The following is a 24,316-nucleotide window of genomic DNA, read 5'->3' as shown; positions in this document are numbered from 1 at the left end:
TCCCTGTTCCCCACACGGTGTCACACTTCATACACCCAAAGTAAGCAGTTTGTGTTTTTATTTTTCAAATAACATAACCACTCTTGAGTTCAGCATGCAGTGTCCAATAAATGGACATTGTCTGGAATGGACAAAGTCTGAAGCACAAACCAGTTTTCCAGTGAAAGTTTGATCAGTGCTGGAAGGGGTATTGATCCCCCCGTAGTGACCCCTCTCTAACCTTTCAAGCCCTTGATCTGATCTGAAAACCATTTTCGCATTTGTACCATGAAACAGCTTTATCCATTCAGACTTCCACTGAGTCACTGTATATTCAAACAATTAAAATGTTCCCTCTTCTTTTCCAGACCAAACTGGCCCTGCAGAAGCAGCTCACCAAAACCCTGACGACAGGATTCCTGCCCAGCCCTCTCAACCCGGCCGCCCTGTGCACCGTCACCACCAACCCCCTGGCCCTGCGCCACCCCGGGGGGACCACCACCCTCATCCAGACCCCGCTGCTGGGGCCCGCACTCTTCCGGCCCGCCCCAGGGCCCCTGAGAGCGACCCACACCCCCATCATGTTCTCCCCCTACTAGTCCAGCACTGTGACCTCAGACACAGTCGACACTGAGGGGGCGGAAACCGAACTATGCAGTCAGTGAGCGTTATGAACTAGGAAAAAAAAACGCATTCAGAAATTTCATGTTGATCAATACACATTTATATTTATATATAGATATGTCTACCTGCAACGTTAAAAATATTTAAGATTACTTTTGGAGCCGTGCAAATGTGTTTTATATTTTGTTTGTCTGTTTTTTGATGTCATTCTATTTTCACCCGTCAATCAATGTGCTGGTGCAACTTGGGTGCTCTGTTTCATGAAGGAGTTGGAAAACAACAAAATGGCAGTTTTATTTGTTCATGCTATTTATTTGAGAAAATAGAAATTGTGTGGCTCCTTCAACCAAGACCTGCATACTTGACTGCTCTTAAATATTTTTAACTGTGTAGATCAGGGATCCCCAGCACTGGGCACGTCCATTCCATTCCAGCTGAGCTCCGCGTGTCCGTCCTGCATAGTGTAACTGAACTCGCACTGGATGACATTATTGTAGAGCCCAGTCGGCCAAAGGCATGGAATGGATTTGAAGCTCCAGGAGTGGGGAGACCCTGGACTGGAGGGTGAATCTAAGACTCCCATTAAGCAGGATCAGGCCGACCCCAAGAGGCAGTCCCGAGTATAACGCCAAGGTCATGCATGGGTCAGTGTGGACAGCGTCAGAGGGATGGTGATGAGAGGAACAGTAAAAACAAGCCTATGTCAGTGAAAACCTGTGCATGCTGATGCCTAGGAAGACACAAGCCCCTGATCTGTGCCAGGCAGTGCAGACAGCCATAGCCCTGGGCTGGTCTGAACGTCACCTTAATGGGAGTTTTAGTCCCAGCCAGAAAGGCAACACACAGCTGGGTTATTCTGCAACAAAGAGGGGCCTTTTTGTTTTCCCCAGTGTCCTGGATCACCATCATTGAGCCCTTTAAAACCCTCTGCGGGACACGTGTCAGTCAGTTTGAGAGATCAGGAGGTGTGCTGTACTGTATATGGTTGAATACATTACAGTGCACCTCAAAGATATTTCCATCCAAGTAGAGAGGATGGGATGAGGTATTGTGGAGACAGTCTTACACGGCCACACTGTCGGACTGATGTACGTTACAGTAGCTGCCCAGCACTCCCTCTCATTACCATGCACATTGGCTATACGCATTCAGCTTCCCCCATTAGTTCTAAATGTTAAACGGCTGTAGCAAAAGTGATTTGATTATTCTAAAGGTGCTCTCTGTCAGTACAAAACTTCCCGGCTCAGCGTTTTGGCTCCTGTTTGTCACATTACAGATGCACACCTATTTAAGTCACATTAATAACTTGATCACATTGGAATGAATTAGGATCATAATGTGCAGATCTGCTGCTCCCTTTGGGTGATTAATGTGTTCAGTGAGCTCACAGCAAGACCCGTTCTTACCAAAAAGAAAAACAAAACTGGAAGTCCAACTGGAACTTACTGACACTGGCTTTTGATTCAATTGCAGGATTTTCTGGAAGGGAGAGAGAGAAAGTAAAACTGGGTGCCCAAATCAGCCTCAACAGACACACTACAATTATTTTAATGTATTTATTTATTTATTTATTTTTAAATACCAGATGGCAATAACTTCCCAGGCAGAAATGTACCCCCCCATACACACACACACACACAGAAATAGATTATTGTCGTTTACAGGCCTAATTAGTCTTTGCACACTTCGTCAGGAAGGCAGATAGCTAGGATTTCCAATGCCTGGTTTATGTTTACACAGATAGTCTACACTGCATTACTGCACCTCACTGTGAGCTATCTCTGCTTTTATTTTAAAAATAAAATACCCATATAGGTAAGGATACATAATGAAAGGTATCCAAAAGTATATTTTATTAACATTTGGCCAAAATAATGAAAATGGAATCCATGTATATATGTATATTTAAATAGATTTCAGACACAAATTGACATGTATTTATATTTAAAAGTGTTTGCTGAAATATTAAAAGATGTGCTTTGATCGAGTGTTAAATACCTAATGCCCCGCAGTGTTTCACATTCACATCCAAACTCTTAAGCCAAGGTTTTGTCAATTCAGTCAAGTTTTACACCTGAGACCAGCCATAGCCATAAACAATGCAGTCATTGGGACTGAACACATATAGCTCAACATAAATAGCTTTCCTCCATTAGTACTTAGTGTATTTGATCATGTTTTTAAAGCAATAAACTGGAGTGATGGTTCATTTGGCTTGAGGTATCTGCTGTACCTTGGGAGGCATGGCTGGGGAGTCGGGGGCTGGGGAGGTCAGGGCAGTTCTCTTCCTGCAGAATGGCCCAGAGTTTGAACGGTAGCTTCTGGAACAGGTACAACTGGGGGCTGTGCTGCTCTTCTCCAGATGAGAAAAATAACAGTCCCAAACGCCCGTCCGCTCTGTAAGCTGTTTGCCTTCTACACTAAGCAGTCAGCCTAGATGCTGTTGTGGACTGTGCACTTCAAACTGAACAATAATACTATTTCAACCGCTTGCAAGCATAAGACGTAGCCCATACTGACCTTTTTGTAGAATGTATTTTTATTTTAAATTTCTGAATATCAGCAAAAGTACTGTAGATTTCTATATATACCAGGGCTTATCTCTGTGTACAATAGCCTGTTAGAGTGATGGCACTGCCTTGTCTAAAGTGTGTACAAACCACACCTTGCCTGGGGACCAGTCTTTTGGTGGAGTGGGTTTGTGTCTCATTAGGGCTGTTACATATATGTGCTATAAAAAGCAATTTTCAGACAGGCAGTGCTGTATTCTCCGAGCACAGGGTGATTCTTGAGGCACATCTTGCTGATGTTTCCAATGCAGCGTCTGACATGGCTGCTCTCCTGTACGCTGAAATCCAGTGAGTGAGGCTGAGGAGCACAGACAATAGGGTGATTATGAACTGTTTGATGTCCAGTTTTTAATCACTACTGTTTCCCTTATTTAACACGGTCCTGCTGATGAGGCTTTAGAAGTTAAATGCCTAAAAAGTGCTATGAAAGAAGGTTTTAAACCAGATAATATGCAACTGTGTCCGGGTTAAATGTGCATCTATCTTTGTTTGTTTTGTTTGGCATATCAATACAAGCTTGTTTTAACTTACTGGCTTTCACACTTCAGCTGGTAATCTATACCGAGTAGATATGTGTTTCCTCAGACTTGGGTTTTCTCAAACAGAAGCACAGCAGCGCCCCCTACATGAAGCAACTATTATTCAATTTTGTCAGACACATGTTTAGGAATATGAAGCCAAGTTTTAATGTCATAGAGATCCATGTAACTGAAAACCTTGATATAGAAAAACCAGCTCCTTTTTTATTTGTCTGTTTGTTTGTTTGTTTGTTTCTTAAAGGGAGATCCCCGGTCTTCTGGTGAATTTTATTATCAAATAATTGTAAAATATGAAAAGTATAGAGAAAATATAGAAGATTCTTATGATTTATTATAATTGTGAATCAATTTCGAGGGCATTGTAGATACCATTGATGTGTTTCCAGCTCCAATTTCCTAAAGGTAGATGGGAAAATGTTTAGTTGTTTTCCTTTTGGTTATGCTTTTGTTTTCTCATTAACAGATTATTTTAAAGCAACAACAGCAGCAGATTATAAAATATTGTGTTGGGTGATATTTTGTTCCACAAAGTACAACAAAAGAAAACGGGGAGAGCATTGAAGACAAAAACATAACGGAACTAAAACACCATTATAAACTTGGCCTCTGGAGACTTGCCCCATTGTAGGCCGTGCTTAAGCCTGCAGCCGAGGACGAGTCTTCAGGCCTTCTCAGGGTTCTGAATCTTGATGAACTTCATGGCTTGTTGTTTGTTTAATCTCCATCTTCTGTTTGGTTTTTTCCTGAAATTGTTGCAAATCCATTTTATTTCTTTCTTCTTTCTGCTTTCTGCTTTATCTTAAGATTTTCTCCAAGTCCACCATTCCTGTGAAACTGTTGAGATCTGACAGGAAGTGAAAGTTCTGTTTTGCTCGGCAAAATCCAATCAAGACCAGGCTTCTTCAAAACAGCAAAAACAATCATTTGGAGGGGGGGCTGGATAATTCAAGAATTTCTGCCTGATGCACACTTCAGAAGAAAAGTAAGGAGTGAGGCCAGCTTGAAAGGCATTTATCAATGAGGACTGCAATAAATATATCCGGTTTGTGAACTAGAGAGCAAACATTTAGTTTTGCACCTTTGTCCAACTAATATACTCGGTTTAATGTTTTTCCTTCTCATTTTTGGGAATGCTCAACTTCAGCCTCACTTTGTTATCAGGCCGGAATGATCTTAATGCTGATGGAAGGTGACTTTTAATCCAGCTGTCTGACCAGACGGTCTTATGATTGGATAATAATAAATTTGGATAAATAAAAGATTTGGAATTTGTTGACATTTTAGCCCTTTGGACGAACGACCCAGACATGGGACCCAGAGTGGATAAATCTCATCAAAAAAGTTTTTTGTCATGAAATAAAGGTACAGCTCTTTAGAAATCCAGATCACTCTTCTGCTGACTGCGTTTCAGTTGGATTCTGTGTTTTCTGTATGTTTTCTTGCAAAGAATTGAATGTGGTGAGACAGACTGTTATTTAAAAATTTAATTGAACTTTAGGAGCTGGCCTGCAATTTACTCACAGAATGGGATCCATCACTCCAAAGTGAACGTGTTTAAGTGTCTTGAGAGAGCCTCGCAGATACCTGACATTTTAGCAATAACATTATGACTGGGGATCAGTATGTTTCAAGTCCTGTCAAGGGCAGGAAGGGATTACAGAGAGAGTGAGAGCTGGATAGAAATGCCAAAGCCAACACATGAAGCAGTGGTGATAAACTGTAAAATTGCACGCAGATTGTTTTTTTTTTCTTCTTTTGTTTCGTAATTCCCCTTATCAGTGAGTCTAAGCATTTTAATTGATGATACAGAGTACTCAAGACATGTTCTGCCAAAATCGAAGCGTGCAATTATCTCAGGCTTTTTCATGTTAAAATCAACAGGATAAGAAAATAAAAAAAGGAGAAAACAATGTAGCAGTGCCGAAACAGCTTGAGGGTAAATGTCGCCACTCAAATCAGCCCACAGTTTTAGGAAGAAAGACTCTGGAATCCTTTTCAATGTGTTCTCTCAGTCTGATTGCTTGGATTTTTTAATATATATAACTGACTGGTATTTAACCGTCTCTGCAGTTTTCTAACCCAGCTGTGAGATATGCACACAAGAGAAGGCAATGAAGTGAAATTGCACCGATGGCTTCTGAAATCTGAGTTGTAAACACCTCAGAGAGGATTGTGAAACAGACTAAATGTTTCTGCAATTGTCAGACATCTTTAAATAGGCTTGGGGTCCAGAACCTGACCCCACCAGTCATTGGATAAGCCTGATTCTAAAGCACCCAGCTTTAATTAAATTACACAGAATAAAAGCATTAAATAACCATGGTTATGAGTTAATATCCCAATTTCTAAATGGGCTGACAATGTGCCATACTTGTGCTGACAGATTTTCATTTTTCATATATACACCAGAAGTTCACAAATAAAAGTAGTGCTCTCAAGATCCAGTTGTGTATCACTGCTAAACATTAACTAAAACGTCAATCAATATTATGTCAGCACGTTAACATTTACAAAAAAGTATGTGTGTATATATATATATATATGTTTGTATGGGTGTGTACAGAGACAGCGGGAGCAAAGACACTTCGACTTTAACTGTGTTTTCAGACTTTGTACTCAGAATTCTGACAAATAACCAGTAAATCAATCCATCGTAGCATCGAAATCCAAAAGGGCGGCAATATTACACACTACCACTAAACTGCACTACAGTACAAACCATTCTTTGTGCAAAGGGCCAGTCCCACTATACACTGAAAGAGTGACAGAGAGATTCCATTTAAAATGAAAAGGAACAGTTGGAAATGCACTATTTTAAAAATCTGGCAGGCTATCATACATTTCCAAGAAGGGACTAGGTACCGTGACCAAAATCTGACAAATGACTGTGACCTGATGACAGAAGTGACAATGTTTTCACAGGATTCGTATTTTTCCGCTGATGTGTTCAGGTAGTGTATGTCTGACATATACATTTTTCTTCTTTATTTCTTTTTCAAGTGTAATGTGTTGGTGACAGATTTGTGAATCAGAAAAGAGGGTTAGTTTAAAAATAAAGTCTTCCAAAACTGTCTCTCCCTCTATACAAGCTCACAGTTAGGGAGCTCTGGTGTAGAATGGGCTTAACTTAAGGCATTGTGTAAAGATAAAGCAGTAACGGTTTTGTTTATTGAGCATTCATTGTAGATTATAAATATGTAATTACCAATCTATTATCATTGTTCATTAGCAAAGGGTTTATAAATGAGAACAATTTATATTAGCGTCAATCCAGTGATAATAGAGGTCAGTTACTATCGGATTATTGACAATATATTAATACTTTATTAATATATCAAGGGATATTAATAATTTATCAAAGCAGTTTATGTATTCAAATGTGAAAGTGTTTTCAGTTAGGTTATGTTTTTTGTTTTGATCATGTGCTGTCAATTTCAGGGAAAAAATAAAGACTGGACCATAGTGGGTATAATTTTTTCTCTTTTTGGAATATAGCACATCAGGTTTAGTTAATGAGTGTAAAATGGGCACACAATTTTTGGTTTGCCAGGCCAATACAAGAGCAATTCACAAAGGCTGTGTGGAAAAGTACTCTACATTTCCTTCACTGATTTGTAAATCAAGACAAATCTCTTTTTCTTTACTTTTTCATTTAAAAATCTGGCAAGGTTTTTGACTGGATTGAGAAGTCTCCCAAAACAAGGCGCTCTCTTACTGCAGTCCGTGCTGTCCATTTTTATAGATTTTTATTTCTTTGTTGTTCTTCCTAGAGCCAGAGTTTCTGTACCTTGTGCCAAAAATTGTTTTAGTAATAATTCAAGCATGGCAATAAATGTTACTGGAACGAATATAAAGAAGCTTCTTCATGCCAGTAAAAGTTACTAATCCTAATGTAGGTATACATAGTTATAAATACAATTTAATTTATACATATAGGCAAATGCATTTCTTTATGCTGTTGCCATTTTTCCTCATTCACAATCTGGGTTTACACTTCAAGTTTCGAAGTGTTGAAGCACAATTACATGACTGCATGACCTGCGAGGCTTAAGAAGGTTGAAAGAGAAAACGCTTTGAAATGTCTCACCTAACTGAGAAGGCAATGGGTATCTGCTTTTCTATTCAGACTTCAGTTCACCGTATGGATGGAGAAAGGGAAAAGTCTGGATGATGCAGGGAAATGTGACTTTTATTAACAACCTTTGGATTTTTGGGTATTTCATTTTGCTTTTTTAGAACTGTTACTGGATATTTTTCCCCTCCCTATAGCATAGTGCCATCAAATGCCTGGGCAAAGTAACTAAGCTCTCTCCAAGTGGAATTGTAAAACTAAGCACAAACAAAGCAACAACATAATATTGCCATTCTTGGGAGCATGGGCGAACTGTCTAAACTCCAGCAAGGGGTTCTCAATGGAATTTCAGTCCAAAACAAAAACCAGTTCTAAACATCATTGCAGAAGGAGTTGGTCTTCAAGAATGGCTTGACTCCGGCTCAAAACTTCCCTTGCTGTTTTCCCTCTCAATCCCTTCCCTGAAACAAATCCACCAAACAAACCCATCCTGGCCTTTCTCAGCTGCCTCCTCTGGTCCTAATCACTGTGAGTATCATCCTTGACTAAAGGTCATAGTTCATAGGTCATTGTTTTGTGTGTCCCTTGTATATAAATATTTGGAGTCATGTGACAGTTGTGTTTTATCCAAACAAAAATGAAATTATTGATGAGAAAATAAAATGTTAGGGACTTGGCCAGTATTTTATTGTATTCCCTCTGTAATGTTCACTGTACAATTTATTATGATTTTTTTTTTCTGATGTACTATAATAACTGTTAGGATGAAAGAGAAGAAAATATTTTGATAAAGAGTTTGCTCATTGCATTTATTGTGTTATTGCTGTATAGAAAAGAGCGAGCGAGAGAGAGTACATGACAGAGAGAGGAGTGGAGGGCGAAATAAATCAATTAGAGCTTCCACTTCATTTGTGTCACGTCCTGCTTTGTTGGGATTTAAGGGAGAGCTAATGACAGGTGGCATCCCCTTGTCAGTGTGTCAGACTTCATAACCGGCGACATGGTACCCCGGCACGCTTCCTCACAGCAGCGGTGACAGTGACGGACGCTCGGCCTGCTGCCGCCAGACAACCTCGCGTCTTCCCGGGGGCAGCGTCTGTGGAGAGCCGCTCTGCAGTGCGCCACCCTGCACCAGCAAAGAGCCGGGCCTGAGTATCACATACCACCACTCCAGTCAAAACTAGTGCCTGCTATTTGTGGGTTAACCTGAACTTCATTGTAAGCCCTAACTGAAGCACGGGAAGCTTCAGTTCCAGTCAAATAATATACTGAATTTTTAATAGCTGCATAAACATAGGGCACCGCTTTCTGACGTGTCAACATTCCAGAGTAATAGAATAATGCAATTATAGTGTTGTTGTTTTTTTAACATGTGAGGACAAACTATATATTATTATTGTTTTAATTATAATTATTATTGTATTGAAAACTTAATTTAGTTGTTATTTTAACCTGAATACATAACTTTACTTCAATGAGAGAAAGATGTCTCAGTAATATAATGAATTTCCGCAGTATAGTTCAAATTACAATGAAGTAAGAAAAACTCAAGTTAATAATAACCGTAAATGTAGTTCATTATAATGTCTAATGAATACTACTACTGTTAGAAACACACTAGTTACCTATAGCCTTAAATTATACCTTCAAAACAGCAGCAATTCTTCTAGGTACACTTGCACACAGTTTTTGAAGGAACTCAGTAGGTAGGTTGTCCCAAACATCTTGGAGAACTAACCACAGTTCTTCTGTGGATTTAGGCAGCCTCAGTTGCTTCTCTCTCTCCATGTAATCCCAGACAGACTCCATGATGTTCAGATCAGGGCTCTGTGGGGGCCAAACCATCACTTCCAGGACTCCTTGTTCTTCTTTACGCTGAAGATAGTTCTTAATTACTTTTGCTGTATGTTTGGGGTCGTTGTCATGCTGCAGAATAAATTTGGTGCCAATCAGATGCCTCCCTGATGGTACTGCATGATGGATAAGTATCTGCCTTTACTTCTCAGCATTAAGGAGACCATTAATCATTAATTCTGACCAAATCCCCAACTTAATTTGCAGAAATGCAGCCCCAAACTTGCAAGGAACCTCCACCATGCTTCACTGTTGCCTGCAGACACTCATTCATGTACCGTTCTCCAGCCCTTTGGTGAACAAACTGCCTTCTGCTACAGCCAAATATTTCAAATTTTGACTCATCAGTCCAGAGCACCTGCTGACAATGTTCTGCACCCCAGTTCCTGTGTTTTTGTGCATAGTTGAGTCACTTGGCCTTGTTGCCACGTCGGAGGTATGGCTTTTTGACCGCAAGTCTTCCATGAAGGCCACTTCTGACCAGACTTCTGCGGACAGTAGATGGGTATACCAGGGTCCTGCTGTTTTCTGTCAATTCTGAGCTGATGGCACTGCTGGACATCTTCTGATTGCAAAGGGAAGGAAGCATGATGCGTTTTTCATCTGCTGCAGTAAGTTTCCTTGGCCAACCACTTTGTCTACGGTCCTCAATGTCGCCAGTTTCTTTGTGCTTCTCCAAAAGAGCTTGGACAGCACATCTGGAAACCCCTGTCTGCCTTGAAATGTCTGCCTGGGAGAGACCTTGCTGATGCAGTATAACTACCTTGTGTCTTGTTGCTGTGCTCAGTCTTGCCATAGTGTATGACTTTTGACAGTAAACTGTCTTCAGCAACCTCACCTTTGGCTGTTCCTCACCCAGTTTTATTCCTCCTATACAGCTGTTTCTGTTTCAGTTAATGATTGTGTCTCAACCTACATATTGAATTGATGATCATTAGCACCTGTTTGGTATAATTGTTTAATCAGACACCTGACTGTATGCCTACAAAATCCCTGACTTTGTGCAAGTGTACCTAGAAGAATTGATGCTGTTTTGAAGGCAAAGGGTGGTCACACCAAATATGGATTTAATTTAGATTTTTCTTCTGTTCACTAACTTTGCATTTAGTTAATTGATAAGTATAATCTATTAACATGTCTATATTTGAAAGCATTCTTACTTTACAGCATTTTTTCACACCTGCCTAAAACTTTTGCACATTTTATAATTATGACTTTTGCTTTCTCTCACTGACTTTGCTCCCCCCCGGCTGTAGTCCTGTTGTCACCTGGTAACCTGAGAGTCTTCAGTCCGGTGCTGTCACCCTCTTGATTTTCAGAAGTGTGGCCTGGCTTAATTTGCACCCTGAGCTCCTATTACTTAATTGACACTCCTCAGGCCTCCAACTGCCCTAAATGAGAGCACCTTTCCATCAATTGTAGGACTTTAATTTACCCATTGAGAAAATCATAAGGTTGTTTAAAGTTAATTGAGTTTAGTAAGGAGCTACACCCAGGTGACTGGCAGCCTACGAAGAGCAATAGCCCTGCGTTGAACAGAATGAGCAAACACTCCAATTAGCTTGAAGTTCATTAAAATTTAGTACGATACTGCAAAATAATAAGATGTACTGATTACATTGAGGGGTGTGGGTGGTTGGGAAGTGTACAGTGGCTTTTTATCAGATGGTTTTATTTTGTGAGAAAAGCTGGAAATAAAGAAATTCTCTCAATTTTATTATGGTCATTTTTCATTTATGGTCATTATGACAGTATTGTAAATAAAGGGCCTGAGTAGCTCTGAAACTGCCTCAGGGACCACTGTACACTTCCCAACAAATCTATCTATACCGTACATCCCCTAAAATTCTCTAGTTTTGTGGAGGGGGTTTGGGGTGCACCCAACCAAAAGGGGAAAAGTGAGCTTGACTATAAAAATCATCCTGGTCTCAAATTTGATGCTACTGTTGTGTATAGCATCTTATTCTACTCAATGATTGTGTTTCAACCTACATATTGAATTGATGATCATTAGCACCTGTTTGGTATAATTGTTTAATCATACACCTGACTATATGCCTACAAAATCCCTGACTTTGTGCAAGTGTACCTGGATTTCAGGAAAGAAACACAGGAGCTCAAAACACACTTTTGACAAGTTTCCAGACCCGGGAAAAGTGACAAGTTTTACTCAAACTTTATCCTGACCCTTAACCCTGTAGGGGTTGCAGGTCTTAAAATGTTGGTATTGCTATAAGAACCTTAAGAACCAGTCTTCCAGACATTGAGAAACATGTTTGGTATCATGTGGGTTTTGAGAAAACTCACTAGACACTGCGGTACACAATGAGCTAGCGATGAATGCTTCCTTTTAGATGTAATGTGCCTCCATTGGGCTTGAAATCCTAATGAAGCTAGTGTGCGCATTCTACAGGTAATGGAGACATTAGAGTTACATCATCACAATATGGTCCAATTAAGAGGTGTTTAAATGAGGCTATGCACATTACATAAATTACTGGATAACGAAGTTTGACGGATTTTATGAGTGCAGATATCAGGACAATGCAAACAGTGCTTGTAAAACTAGATGGGGATAAAATACTAATGGAACAGTAGATAATGAAGTAGGAAACAGACTTCCAGGAAACAGGGTTTGAAAAATAAATCACACAATTATAAATACAATTTACACATAACACAGTGTATTGCCACAGCACAGGTTTTTAAATGCCTGCACACAGCAAATAACATGCACACAAACGTGTCTCATTCGCGCTTTTCCACAGTCCGCAAAAAAAAAAAAGAATCTTTCACAGTTAATTTAAAGCAGTCTGTGTCAAAAGTGATAAAAGCTGTTCCATCATCCCAAACAAAGTGCAATGCAACAAGGGTGAAGAAGGACAACAAACAAACAATAATAATCCAGAGGTTATCAAATAATCCCACCGTGTGAAATGTAATAGCTGTTAAAAAATGGTTTGCAGTCCTCTTGCCCAAACTGCTCGAGATGACACCTCTTATACAATGAGGGACCTAATAACTTATAGAAGAGGCCAATACATGTTCTGACTATGCAGTCATCTCATATGAGGATTGCAGTTTTCTTTAACCTGGTAAATTCTGGTAAATGATGTATAAAGAAAAAATATATAAATGTACGAACCTGCGGCTACAGGCTAATAAGAAACTCAAAGTCCCGCTTTGGTTCAAATGGTATGCTTACACTTCCTCCTGTATCATGTGGAGAAAAAACACTTAGGCAGACTATTATTACAGATCCCCACAAGTTGGATCAGATTTAGGGTTTCAACAATAAGAATATATGTAGCTAGATTAAATTGTTTAAAAATGTAAAAGACTTAATTCAAAATGCCCCAGCAGATGTTATTAGATTATTAGAAGCCTGTCACACTCTCCTGACAAATGCCAGTGATAGGACCCTGGCCCACACTGCATCAAAACTGACCTGCCCAGCAATCACACATTACCAACTTCCATTTTCGAAGAAAAACATGAAATGGCAAAGCAAAGTTGCCATTAAGTCCTGGATTGGTCCTTTTCAACCTGCTGCAATTTTGATTTAATGGGAGCTCCTGTTGGGTGGTGCCTGGGTGCTTTGTTCGGTGTGTGAGAGGAATGTAAGTGTTCTCAACGACTCCAGCCATGTCTTGTTGTGAATTGTGGATTAGCCTCTCGTTTGATCATTTTAAACTTCTAAAACTGATCAAAGTACAGCATCTTATTTGAATAAAACAAAACATAACCTTAAAGCACATCTTTGGCATGATTAACAACTAAATTATTATTGTTAGTAGTAGTAGTAGTAGTATTATTATTACTACTACTACTACTTTTATTATCATTTAGGCTGTATTTTAAAGTAATTGCTGTAGGTTTACATGCTAAGAGGGCAAACCAATGACTGAAACATATCTTGTTAGGTTACACAAGCACAGGCACACGCACAGCTGCACAGACCCACACAGAGTAATCACACTCTGAAAATCTTGCTCAGATTGATGGCTTTGCTATTGCATTAAAACCTTCTATATCCAGTGGATGCCTATTGATTTTCACAGGACTGGATGTGAGGTGGTTGTTAAAAGAAAAACGCAGCCCCTTCAAGAATAAGCAAAGCCGTGGCGGTCAGAGCTCCGACAGCAGTCCATCACCTTACACCACCTGTCTGAAGCTAAGTATCTTAAAAGGTAATAAATCAGAATCTGGGGTTCATGCGGTCCCTCTTCCCTAGAGGAACGTATGACTGATGCAGAAGTGGCAATGCTTGTGAAGACTGTGAACAGGGATCACAAAGATTCCTGAAGCTCCACCATTTGCCCCATTTCCCTTATATATCCCACCTTAAAGTACATATGCATGGACATGTGGGGAGTTAACATCACTTGTTTTCATGCTGCCTCTGAAATAGCAGAGATCTCCGGTCTGGTTCGCCCTTTGACCTCAGATTGGTTTCCGAAGATGACCAATCAGACATTTTATCACACACTCGACACCTTCAGAAACATCCTCTCATGGAAAGTTTCCTGATGAATTTTTTATTTTTTATTAAAACAGCCATACACTATCTTAGGTAGAAGCTCAGAAAATGCTGACAACCAATAGATTCCTTATCCCCCTCGGCCATGACTTTATCTCGGAAAACAAGGTGGAGGTGACCTTTCTCAGGAACGCCATGTAACTTCTTGTGCACCAGTTTCTATCTCACTAATGGAAACACACACCAATGCACAATCCTACAACCCACAGTTCATGGGGGAGCCGCAGCTCATAAAACCTGAGATGGATCACGTTGCTGTGCAATGGGAGACCCACCAGAGGGAAAACACAGACAGCAGCACTATATAAGAACTATCTGATCTTCATGCTGCCTGTTTGATACATTGACCGAAGGGGAGAATTAGGCCTGGGCCTTAAGCCACAGACCCCCAGAGATTTATTTTCTCCTATAAGTGTCTACCATCCTGTAGGAGTTTCAGTTTTTCTCTCCTCTGTGCCAAATGGTTTACTTTTACGCTTTGTATTCATCACAGTCTTGAATTGTTGTGTTAAAGCACTCTGTGGCAATGTTGTGAAGGGCATTATGCCAAAAAAAATGATTCTGCTTGATGTGTGAAGGTTTAGTGATTTAGATAACGTAAAGGAAATCGTTTTTTTGTTTGTTTGTTTGTTTGTTTTCCTGTGTCCTCTCCAGGGAAGAGCGCGCAGGAGGAAAGTGCTGTGGTGTAGTTCTGCTGCTCTGAAGCTGATGCGATTGTCAGTTATGTCTGGAAATGTATTTTTTACCTGGAGCGTGAGATGTGGATACATATAAGAACATTGTTTTCAAACGATCCCCATCGTTTTTCATCACATCCGTTATTTCCTTTCTCCTTTCATATCAAGGTTCCTTGAGTTGGCAGCTCTGGTGTTCCGGTTGTTGTACCCCTTCTTAGATAATAAATTACCTGTTGCATTGAACATGGCCTCAGAAGGCACCTCTTTCGAATTGACTGTGGTCGGGGCGTATTACACATTCGTCAGCACGCAACGAGGCCTTCTTGCTGCTGTAAGCAAATACTAAATCGAAACCAAATGATACAGAAACACAAGTAACAAGGGGATAGAATGAGGCACGTCAAGAAACAGAGAAGACATATTTTCAATGGGGTTTATTTAAATAATACCCAGTGTATCGGCCTGTTAAAGCCACCAGCTTGAACATGTAACTGACATTGTGGTGAACTGACAAGAGTTACTACAACAACAGCAAGTCATAGACTCTGTAGCTCCGATCAGCAGCTTGCAAGTACTATTACACTTTAAACAATTATTTTACAGATTTAATTTCAGCAGTGTTTTTGGCAGGTGTTTGTATATGTGTGTGTTTGTGTGTATTGATGTCTTCTCGTCTTCTCTGGGACCATGCTTGTCCATGTGCTATTACAAAAGACATAAAGAAAAACCTCACAAACCCCAAGAGCGGCATTTTGTCGCCCTGAGCCGCTGTACCTGTTCATGAAGCCTCCATCTATATTCCCTGTGCCGGCTGCAGTAAATCAAGCTGGCGCTATAAAATCACTCTGAGCCTTAATCGCATGACTCACAGAAAAGCCTCTGAAAGATATACTACTGGGAGAGAGTGGGGAGGATTATAAGGTCACCACGGTAACTGCCAGGGTGAAATAAAATATCTCCAGTGTATAAAAATTTCCCATTCCAGGCTGGGCGTGTGGCGATGAAGCAGTGACAATGAAAAATTTGTTTTATTTTCGCTTCAGCTGGGAAGTTGTTTGATTTTATTTATTTTCTTCCTTTCACTCTGCAGCAGCTTGGCATCCATCTGGTTGTTCTTTTGTTGCCACTGAACTCTATTACACCGACAGTATGTTAATGTCGCCTCCTACTCTGTTTTGGTTCCAGTCTCCAGACCTTTTCATCACATAAATCATACAGTTTTTGTTTATTTGTATGATATTTGTTCATCGTAAGGATTTGAAGTGTTTCTGGTAGTCAGCTGTTGGTTGAATACACATTTTCCTGTGTTCCTCACTGCTTGCTCCATCCCCTACAATGCAATGCTCTTCAAACAGAAGGCATGCCCACGGCCGGGGCTGCCCGAGCTGGGTGAGTGTTGGCTAACTGACAGAACGTGGCACACAGTCAGATGTAAACCTGACCCCCATAGGTCGCTGCTGTGTGGTCTGTAGATTTTAAATCACATTTTATTGCCTAGTAAAATTAGCAGCTCGCTATCCACCAGCGAGATTTATTGCTGCTGCCTCTGTACACAGCCCAATGATGCTTCTATCAGGGGACTGCAGAGATACTAAACCGGTGATCACTGCACATTGGCCATTAGCAGCCTCAATCCCCATAAAGTTAAGAAAGGGTCATTCCGTGTGCGAAATGGAGCCGGTGAGTGTGTTACACGTGTGCACAGCAGAGAGCCCCTTATGAGATACATAAGGCGATCGAGTAAACACAACTTTCCTGTAATTCACATATGCATTATAACTTTGCAATTTACATCAACGCCCTTCAAGATGCATTTTTCTTCCTGACATGCTGTGAAATTGGTTTTACCTGCTCTTGGAGACATCCGGTGGCAGCAGAAGCAGCAGCAGCAGCGTTGACTGCACTGTAACAAAGACAGGACTGATTTCCAAGCTAGTGCTTTTTTTGATATATTAAACTGTTGCATTCAGATTTCTTTCCCCTGTCAATCCTTATGACATGGACTTTCAGTCTTATCCTTCAGCTGAATCCCTCTGTCTGTATTTCGCTTTTTTTTCCTTTGTGAAATCGCATGTAATGTCAGGAAGAGCTTTCTCTTGTGGCAGGGATAAGTAAAGTCAGCAGCACCCACAGAGCGAAACTCTGCTGAAGCAGAACATTGCCATATCACTGCCAACAGGGTGAAAAAAGAAGCCCAATTAAATTCAAGCCTAATGAGAAAGAACTAAATATTTTATTTGAAGTTGTGTTCTACTCTGAAATCATTGCAAAACGTAATTAAAATTGTCTGCAGCAACGAGAGAAATGTATTTGTATAAAACCACACCAGGAGTCATGCTCCTGCTTCTGCACAACTGATCTGAGGTGCTGGTCCAGGGAAAGCCTGCACTTATTCAATGGGGGGATTTTCTTTTGTAGGAAAGTTAAGGCAGGTTTTGAAGATCACAGGGGGATTCCAATGGGATTCAATGGTAACGGTGGATTAAGGCCTTACTCTTATGGCAGGAAGGGGAATCAGGGGGTCATTATGGGCCTAAAAGGGTTTTAAAAGGATAACCCATTCCCAGAGGACCATAGTGCTGTCTAACACTGCCCTCTGCTGGTCACTGAAGGTCAAGCCTGCATGTTAAAACATTGTTCCAGCTCTGGTCTGACAGAGAGAACAGTACAGATCAAATCTTCATAATGTGATTTGTTAGACCTGAGCTAACTTTCTTTATTATTGTTATGCAATAAGATTCAGACATAACTACTTATTATTTTTCCCCAGGGACAGCTGATGCCGTTTCAATGGTGTCACTCCATCTGTATCCTGTGTGGCAATAAATCATATGTATCTAATAAGAAGGATTGAATTGTGTCTGTATAGGTGATTATATAGGAGGTTAAGAAAACCGTATAGGCACAGAGCAGTATTTGCTAAGGCCGGAGGCAGGTTTGAGGAAGGCAAACAACAAAAACTTTAAAACAAATATAATTTTCACAAACAGAAAAAAGCATTTATGCATTAAGGAATAATTAGTTTTCATTGAGGAAGAAACAAACAATTACATTTTAAATATAGAGAATTAGAGGATGGTTAATGCCTAAAGTACCAAGCAGCTCAGACCCAGGAAGATGATTCTCAAAGTGTGTGTGCTGATCTGAAGTGCACTTGTCTTTTGATATGAAATATACAATACTTTTAATATTAAGTAGAGATTCTGGAGTCATTGGGCAATGTCTTAGATAAAGGCATTAGGCACTTATTAGTAGTATTGATATTTGATTATTACAAATCATCACCATCCTTATTTGGTTAGGTTCTTTTTAGTGTCAATTACAAGACTACCGCATAAACAGCTCTTTGACACCACCAGGTGTTTGCAACAATAACAGCTCAATGACTGCAATGACTACAAAGGCTTTTGCAAATAATGTTCAGTGAAGAAACCCATTTTAATCTGTAAAACACGTTTATACATCTTCCCACATGTCATTGTTTGTGAAAAGTTATTTTTTGAAAGGAGCAAAACAATGAGAACTTTCAGTGATTTTAAGACACAAGATACACAAAAAACAATATAGTTTACAATATTGTAGTGGTCCCCCACGCTAATAAAATATATAAACACGGCACAGATGAGGACATGTATCCAGTGTTGTTGAAAATAGGAAAATCAGTATAATTACAGAGCAGGATCAGTATACAATACAGCAAGAACAATATAACTCCACCAAAGGTAAGAAAGCAGAATATCTGGGTTGGCACACATTGCTTCTTATTCAGGATACGTAACATACTGGTCACTTAATTTGGCACTAGCAAATAATGTTCATAATAAATTGATATATAGCTAATTTGATCTTGAAATGTTTCTGTTGGGAATTTGGGAATTCTCAATTAGGAAAAATGTATTAGAATATGTTGTCCCCTTTACACCCTCATGCACCTATACAATGTACTTACAACATTAGGCTTTGCATGTACTGTAAGCCCAGAGGCACTGGAGAATTAAGAGGGTGTACACATCCAGCTGTTACCCAAGGTATTCACTCTTTTAATCTCAAACAATTTTATCCAGTGATTGTCAGTCTGATGTAAACTTTGGACTGCTACACAGACATTTTTGGAATGAAAAAAAACGTAAAACGATATCATCATTGTTGTTACATAAGTCTAGCTTGATGAACACGAGTTATTAAACTACATGAATCACTAAACAACATTGTTTTTTACATGAAGGGTGTGATATTTTTGTCTATGCAATACTTAATGCTGGGAACGTGTACTACAGTTTGAGAACACAAGAAGTCAATTATACAGTTTCAATGCATATACACCTTTATGCACACAGTCTCTCAATAGAAGCTCCATCCCAATTAGGCCACATTAGAGAAGTACAGAGGAAGGAGGTACACTAGAAATCACACTGAGTGGTTCATGTTGACGGGCATATCTAGACATTTTGTTTTGCAGTTTCATTTGCTTTAGCCATTTAAAGTCTGCTTTCTTCATCAATTTCAGGCATCTTCACAAACAAGTTATACAGAAAGCTATGTTTATACTGTACAATTACTGTAAAAAGGACAACAAATCTATACTTCTAGTAATGTAGTAGTAATAAATATGGTTTAAGCATATTTGTCCTGAATGGAAACTAAGTTTTAAAGCTTTATTAAGGGAAGTTTTCTCTCTTCATCTCTGAGGATAATACTGTGTAACAAAAATAGCAATGGGGAGAAAAAATGACAAATTTAAATTGGAAATTGGGAGGACAAAGGAATGGTTATTAACCACAGTAAAAAGCAACACCAAACCTAAAAGAAAGGCTGCTTCATGGCTTAAGAGTGCTTGCACTATTAATCTGTTCTGCACATGCCCACACTGAAATGCTAAAAGGACTTTTAATATTAAGCAGACAATTTGGGATAAGAAGCAATTGCTTCACGCAATAATGAATCACAAACATTTCACATCTTCAAAGTACTTAGTAAAACCAGTGTAACAGTTCCCCATACATAAATAGTCTGAAAAGCATGCATACTTAAGTAATTTACAACATTTTTGAGTGCATTTGTGTAATTTTGAAATGCTCAACAACAATTGGCTATAGACCCCTGATATAAACTGAAGGCACTCATCAGCAGTGTGTCAGCTGGAGTCCCAGTGCCTTAGGCCATGTTCTGCACAACTCTGGAGCTGGAATGTACAGTAAGGAGCGCCCGAGCCCAACCCTGAGGTTCACCTATAAGAGATCTGGCAAGAAAAAACACACTGAGGTAAAAAATAAACTAAAACTAAGCCACCTCAGAAATGCATACCCTGTCGGCTTTAAATATTTCAGTCCTTATTCAGTCAGTGTAGTTATCTGCATTTCAGTTGAAATAACTGATAATTGCTAGATTTATGACCTGATATGGCTAATTAGAAAATGTTTTAGCTCTTGACAGCCTAGTTTCAAGTGTTGTCACTGTGTATTTGTTTGTCTGTAACAAGACTTTAGCCCCACAACCAAACCCAAACCCAATTCTGATCAAACATAAATAAAAGTTGTTTTTGGGGTTATTCTTCCAGTTTAGATCTCGATTCTGAGCTATATTTTGAGTCTAATCTCTTTCACTTGAAGTCTGTGTGTATGGATGTACATAATCATTATATATATATATGTATGTATACATACATGTATACATACACACACACACACACTGCCCCCTGTGTTTTGTGTGTTGCAGTTCTAGAGGTCTGCACTGTTCAGATCCAGGTGACCCCCAGAATGTCCTGAGTGTGGCTCTCTGGGGCTCCTGCACAGACTCATCTCCTCCCTCAGCCGTCCAGGGAGCCGCTGCCCTTGTTCTTGTTGCGGCTGAGTGGGAAGGAGGACTTGCTCTGCGGCTGGGTCATCTTGCTGGCCAGGAAGACAAAGGGCTCAATGAGTGTCCGGCGGTCCGCCACTGACACCTCCCACAGCCGCACCTTCTCCGTCTTGGCCCAGTGCTGTGCCGCATCGGCGTCCACCCTGCGCTGGTCCTGCAGGTCGCACTTGTTCCCAAGCACCACGATGGTCACCTGAAGAACAGATGCCACAAAACACACAATTGGGTGAAGTACTGCACTATGAGGAGCACACTGCGTTTTAGAGCTTTCCCCCTCATAGCACACACCACAGCCCTATTTTCAAGACCGTGCTGTCTTGAATCTGGGCTATACTTCAGCCAATACTGACCAGGATTCCCCAACAGCACGGCACACAATTGTCTGTGCTCTGCCAGGAGAGGGAGCACTTGAAGTTTGCCAGGGTTGCTTGGCACAACAGAAACTCCTGTGGCTTACCAATCTGTTGGGAGCCTGCAGTGCTAACAGCGAGAGCTGCATTAGTCCTCCTGACAATGCTTTTCCTCTACCGTTTGCTCTGAGGATTCACAGGGTGAAAAGCATATTTCCATGTCATCCCATCAGTGTGGAACACAAGCCTAGTCATTGAGGGTCACATACCTGGTGGTTTTACAGGCATTTTTAAACTACTAGGGGACAAGACTATTGGAACACAACAGTAGATTGATCAAGACTGAACATTGCACCCAACTGGACTGGTTTTAATTATAACAAAGAATTGAGCACCAGAGAGCAGACATGGAAAATAACATAGAACATTTAGGACATTTGGAAAATACAGCATGCAGTTCTGGGAAAAAGCTATTGCAACCCTATAGGTTAATTCAAGAAATGTCTGAATGATTATCTTCTGAACACTTAGCTAAAAGAAAAACAAATGCAGAAGTTTAAATCCCTACATTCTTATTTATTTTTGAGTATATTCTATAGAACACAAAAGCATGTTTACATAGTAGCTGTCTTCACACACATTGGAACAGAAAGGAACAGTTGTATGTATTTAGTAAAAAGTAGATTAAGTGGATGAACAATGATTGCGTTTCATTTATAGAGGAGGTATGTACTGCTTACATTTAGATCAAGTGAATGTGTGGCAGAGCAACAGTGCAGCAGTTACCTCCTTCTTGTCTCTGTATCGGTCGATATCTTTCTTGAGGACCTCCATGCGTTTGAAGGAATCCTTGTTGTCGATGCTGTAGACCAGCACAAAGCCATCAGCGAAGGAGTAGTAGTGGCGGGGGAACTCCACGCCCTCCTTCAGCCCGCGAGTGTCATAGAAGCGCACCTGCTCCCGTACCCCGCGGTCCGTCTCGATAGAGCCGATGTAGATATCCTCCAGAGTCTCCATGGGCTCCGAGCCTGCAACAGTATATAATGAACCTTCATGCCATCACTTAGGGGCAAGGGTTGAAAAGGAACGGACCCTGGAGGAAGGGGAGCTCAGAGGGGGTACAGTGAGTGTAGGATGTTTTGGTTAATTTAATTGTTACCTACAGCAGTGGTTCTCAATCCTGCTCCTGGAGGCCACCCCTACCCTGCTTAATTGAATCCTTAACTAACAAAGCAATATACATTTAAATTAAGTAATTAAGAACAAAAACCAGCAGGGCAGGGGGTACTCCAGGACAGGTTTGAAAACCACTGAACTAAAGGATTAACAATTATCTATTACTGAACAACATGGCCAAAGAACCACAAGGTTGATATGTATGTAATGTGTGCTGTAATGCTTATAAGAAATGCATTTAAGCTGGGGGTTGTCAGAGTTGCATTGCCACTTGTTCACTTCGCTGTTCAATAACTTCATCTTTATTAAACCGATTCTGTATAAGCAAAGTCTGTGGTCTCTTTAAACCTACTAAACCTGACTGAAGCACCAAAGTTTGCTAACAATACCCTTAACAAAAAGTGTAAAAGAGTGCTGCAATGTAACATGGACACAGCAACCTCCAAGAATGAGAAGGTTAATTAAATTAATCAATTAAATAACTTCGAGCCTTTCATTGTGAACAAAGCCTTTTACAAATGTCAGCTCCGATAGGACCATAGGTAACATACATTAACAATAATACTAATAATAGGTCAGGACCCAAATCAATAAAACAATAATGATGGAAAGGCATAGAAGATTGATTGAAGGTTGGCTTGGCAAAAGGTGTCAGACAGCATATTAGTGTTATTGTTATCGTAGAGATCAAGGGGGTTGTTTTATTTTTTATTAGAAAATACATTATAAAACCCTAGACTACCTTTCTCACAAGGATTAACATACGACAAAGTGTTATGCCATATTTTCATCCCGTTGATAAAAGATTAAATGCGTAGCCATTTACAATATACATAGTGGTTTTGAGCTGTGTTGCCAAATATACACTTTTAACCAATCAATAATGTGCTTTAGACAAAATATCACAGGAGAGTACATATACAATATATGATGCAGTTTTTTTTTTCCACTTTTCACTGTATAAATCTGGTGCCCATGTTACTTACCGACTATGTGGTTTGCGTAGAGTAGGTGCTCCAGCACAGCCGTTTTGCCGACGGCGGACAGTCCGCACACAACCACCTTACAGCTCTTCCCCATGCTGACGCTCGGCTACACTGGAAACAACCCTCAAGTGAAATATCAATGAATACACCTTAATAATCAGTCTATCAACAGTCCCGATCAGCAACTTTAACAGCTATGTAAAACACAATGAATGTACTATAAACATAATAAAGACACCTAATTAACCGAGGAGTTACTATGAAGCGACAACACAGCACAAAGCATTTGCATGATTATCTAACAAATACCAAACAGTATTGAAAACACAGTTACAATCCCTGTTTTATGAGTTGCACATCAGTTGTATCGATACATCAAGAGAGGAGACAAACAGATATGAATATACAAATCAATTACACTAAACTCTGCTCATGAAGTTGTTCTTTCAGGAATAACCGAAATGTTAAAAATAGACACGACGAGAGGCTTAACAGAACCAAGCGTGTCCGTCTACATTTAAATGTTTTTTTTAATTAAAAAAAAACACGAATAATTTGTACATTTTGCATTTAGAAATGTTCAATATTTTGTACACAATCCTTGCGGACACTCACCCCCTTCCTGTTTACTATTTTGCGTAAGCAGTGGGCGCGTTCTTGTAGCGCCAAATTCCGCAGTTCTGCGCAGATCTGCAGAATCCCACCGATCCCATTGGTGAAGCGGCGCAGACCCGCGTAGAACTGCGGACATCTGCGCTACACGTCATTTGTAGTTAGCCGGATGGCAGGAGGAAAAAGCAGCGAGAAAATGTGGGCGACCCCTACCGTGCGGAGGTCCTGGCGATTTGCTACATTTACGAGAGGCACGTAACTGCTATTAGAATTAAGTAGACATAATTTCCTTATTATTTATTCAAGAGCTGTTTTCCAGAGTGTTTTTAGATGTCAGATTATTTTTTAACTTTTGGTATAACTATGTATAATGTCATGCTGTATCTTCGCATAACCACTTGAGGTGCTTTTTTTTAACTTCGGATTGACAGCAGCCACAGTCTAGTATTCAGGTTTTCTGACCAGTTAAACGGATCGGTTT

General features: G+C 40.1%; 2 protein-coding genes across 5 annotated transcripts in view; one reads left to right on the top strand and one right to left on the bottom strand.

Moving 5' to 3' along the window:
• znf385c (zinc finger protein 385C) overlaps positions 1-8,690 on the top strand; it is a 230,355-nt gene extending 221,665 nt beyond the window's left edge. For all 3 annotated transcript variants that reach the window (XM_066698414.1, XM_066698413.1, XM_066698415.1), the window contains one exon: positions 348-8,690. In XM_066698414.1, the coding sequence (XP_066554511.1) occupies positions 348-578 (231 nt within the window). In that variant the 3' untranslated portion in view covers positions 579-8,690. The remainder of the gene's footprint in view (positions 1-347) is intronic.
• Positions 8,691-18,274: 9,584 nt separating this feature from the next.
• nkiras2 (NFKB inhibitor interacting Ras-like 2) lies at positions 18,275-24,275 on the bottom strand. Of its 2 annotated transcripts, none has more exons than XM_066698410.1 (4): positions 24,049-24,275; positions 23,224-23,346; positions 21,848-22,089; positions 18,275-20,904 (listed from the first exon to the last, which is right to left on the bottom strand). In XM_066698410.1, exons 2-4 carry the CDS (start codon positions 23,315-23,317, stop codon positions 20,662-20,664), a joined length of 579 nt encoding a protein of 192 aa, XP_066554507.1. In that variant the 5' UTR covers positions 23,318-23,346; positions 24,049-24,275; the 3' UTR covers positions 18,275-20,661. The 2 variants fall into 2 exon arrangements, with proteins under 2 accessions (XP_066554507.1, XP_066554506.1); XM_066698409.1 differs by lacking the exon at positions 24,049-24,275 and adding an exon at positions 23,839-23,922.
• Between the last annotated feature and the right edge of the window lie 41 nt (positions 24,276-24,316).

The sequence above is a fragment of the Amia ocellicauda genome, chromosome 3 (assembly GCF_036373705.1).
Source record: "Amia ocellicauda isolate fAmiCal2 chromosome 3, fAmiCal2.hap1, whole genome shotgun sequence".
NCBI classification, from domain to species: domain Eukaryota; kingdom Metazoa; phylum Chordata; class Actinopteri; order Amiiformes; family Amiidae; genus Amia; species Amia ocellicauda.
The sequence above is the reverse complement of the archived record's forward strand: the minus strand, read 5'-3'. Positions and strand labels throughout refer to the sequence as shown.